Source organism: Seriola lalandi, unplaced genomic scaffold (assembly GCF_002814215.2).
Source record: "Seriola lalandi dorsalis isolate HSWRI2012SDOR001 ecotype SW California unplaced genomic scaffold, Sedor1 jcf7180002054972, whole genome shotgun sequence".
Classification (NCBI taxonomy): domain Eukaryota; kingdom Metazoa; phylum Chordata; class Actinopteri; order Carangiformes; family Carangidae; genus Seriola; species Seriola lalandi.
In genome coordinates this window covers 27041-29321 of record NW_019525660.1, presented here as the reverse complement: position 1 = coordinate 29321, position 2281 = coordinate 27041, and the positions used below count along the sequence as shown (strand labels likewise).

The 2281-nt window shown below is 38.4% G+C and overlaps 1 protein-coding gene across 1 annotated transcript in view; it reads right to left on the bottom strand.

The window, feature by feature from the left end:
• Nucleotides 1-2281, bottom strand: part of LOC147817103 (uncharacterized) — a 21028-nt gene that overhangs the window by 2966 nt on the left and 15781 nt on the right. The window contains exons 9-12 of the mRNA XM_087171744.1: nt 1096-1341; nt 753-866; nt 599-614; nt 365-507 (exon numbers count right to left, since the gene is read on the bottom strand). Coding sequence (XP_087027870.1) covers nt 365-507; nt 599-614; nt 753-866; nt 1096-1341 — 519 coding nt within the window. The remainder of the gene's footprint in view (nt 1-364; nt 508-598; nt 615-752; nt 867-1095; nt 1342-2281) is intronic.

Sequence of the window (2281 nt, the reverse complement as noted above, 5' to 3'; positions counted from 1 at the left end):
ACAACAGGAGCAGGAGAAGAACAAACAGAACAAACAGCACATGGACAGACAGCAGAGAAATGAATGATGCTGCTGAGTGGTTCCAGGTGTTTCCATGGATGTTTTTCTACACTTTACTTTTACCTGCCTGTCTAACATACAGAGGTGTGTATTTCATGTTAAAAGATGCTTCTTGTCTTTATACAAAAGTGTTTTCCTCTTATTTGTCTCATTAGATTTGTGTCAGTTTTGTGACTGTTTGTTTATCTTGTCTCTAACTGCTTTGTTACCTGCTGAAGTCTTTTATTGTTATTTATTTATTAATCTTATTAATAACAATCTCTGGAAATCATCTGATCAGAAACTGAGTGTAAGAAATGTTAATGAAGAGTCAATGAAAAGTCAAAAAAAAAAGAAATGTAAATAAAATGCCAAGCATTTAGAGGAGAGGCATATTCATTACGTTGAATTTCATTCTGGTGAACTCCATAATTTGCGGTTGAGCTGGTGCTCTGTGACTGGATCGGCCTAAAACATGTAATAAATACAGTAAATTTAACACGGAAGAAGAATGTACTGCTGTTGCATTTCAGACTGGAGAAGAGAGTGTTGCACTGACCTGATGAAGCGTGAATCTGTGAAAGAGATATTTGATGTTAGATGATTTTAAATTGTTCTACTGCTATTTTATGTCGTGAGAACAGGGTGCTTCTATTTATTTGAATAATTAAAGAGTAAGTAAACCATTTAATGTCAGAGGGAAAATGCCTCACCCTTGGACTGTCTGAAGCGAAACAACAGGAGCAGGAGAAGAACAAGGACGACTCCACAAACCAGCAGAACGATCAGCCACACAGGAAATGAAGAGCTTTCAGGTCTTGGCACAGCTATTGTAAATATTAATAGTTAATTAAATGTTAACAATATTGATACATCTCTTCTTAACAGAATTGATAAAGGCATTTCATAAAAATGAAAGACAGGTGGCTACAAGCCTTAGGAAAAACAAAACTTTAAAAAATACATCTGAATATACTATATGTTGACAGTGTTCCTTTGTCAGAGCAACACACTTCACAAAATAGAAAAAGAATCAAATATTTTAATCATACTCACCTTTAACTGACATCCAACTCTGTGCTGACACTTTTCCTGAGGACTGACACTTGTAGAAACCTTCATCTGACTGTGACACTGCAGAGATATTCAGCTCCACTCTGGAATCATTTTGGATGAGTTTGTCATTCTGATAGAAAAACACACTGGAAATATTTCTCTCTGTCCTGAGTTTACAGCCAAGAGTCACAGACTCTCCCTCAGTCACAGGACGGACGGGGCTCAGCAGGATAATACCATAATAATCTGTAACAGTCAGAATATGAAGTTTCAGTCAGAGATCAGCTGGTGCAGAGCTTTAGAACCAGCTGACAGACATGATGAGAATAGATTAATTATATGCTTTTATTCTTCTTCACTGCTGATTTATTTTACAGGATGATCATAAGACCTGACATTTGATCTTGTTTACTTACAACCTGCTGTGTGTTTTACAGAACCTTTTGCCAAATAAACAACAGCTTTTTACATTGTCCTGTAAATTCTACTGTAGTTGTTTCCTTCAGATCATCTGTCAACATACAAGAGCGACACTAAACCAAAGCCTCATCATGATGAGAGGCAACATGTGACAGGATGAGAGGAAAGATGTGACTATGATGATGTTGATGTGATGTTTAGCCTGTCTCTTATACACATCTAGAAACAACAAACTCACCTCCAGACCAGACAAACTTTAGTTCACTAGTCTCAGTGTAAATCACTGGGTCTCCTCTTCCAGCCTTACACACATATCCTGCTGTGTGTGTCTGACCATGGACGATGTAGGAATCCTGTTCAGTCCCACTGCTGCTTCCAGGGAGCAGCTCATAGCTGTAGGAGCGCTGTGATCCATCAGGAACAGCCTTGTACCAGTAGAACCTCCATCCTGCAGATGGAAGTTCAACCTCACACTTCAGAGTTACTGAGGCTCCAGGACTCAGCCATGATGGAGACACAGTGAGGACAGGCCGGGGTTTATCTGTTAGAAAGTTATTTTCTCAGAATGAAAACATGTTATGACATTATCTCTAAACACATGAGTTGTTTAGATTTTCAGTTTAAATGAAATATGATCAGACTTACTGTCATTCACTGTCAATTTGACCGAATCACTCCACTCTGTTGTATTACGTTGTGCACTTTTCATTCTGCCCCTACACCTGTAGTCTCCACTGTGGGATGATGAAGCAGAACTAATCCTGTA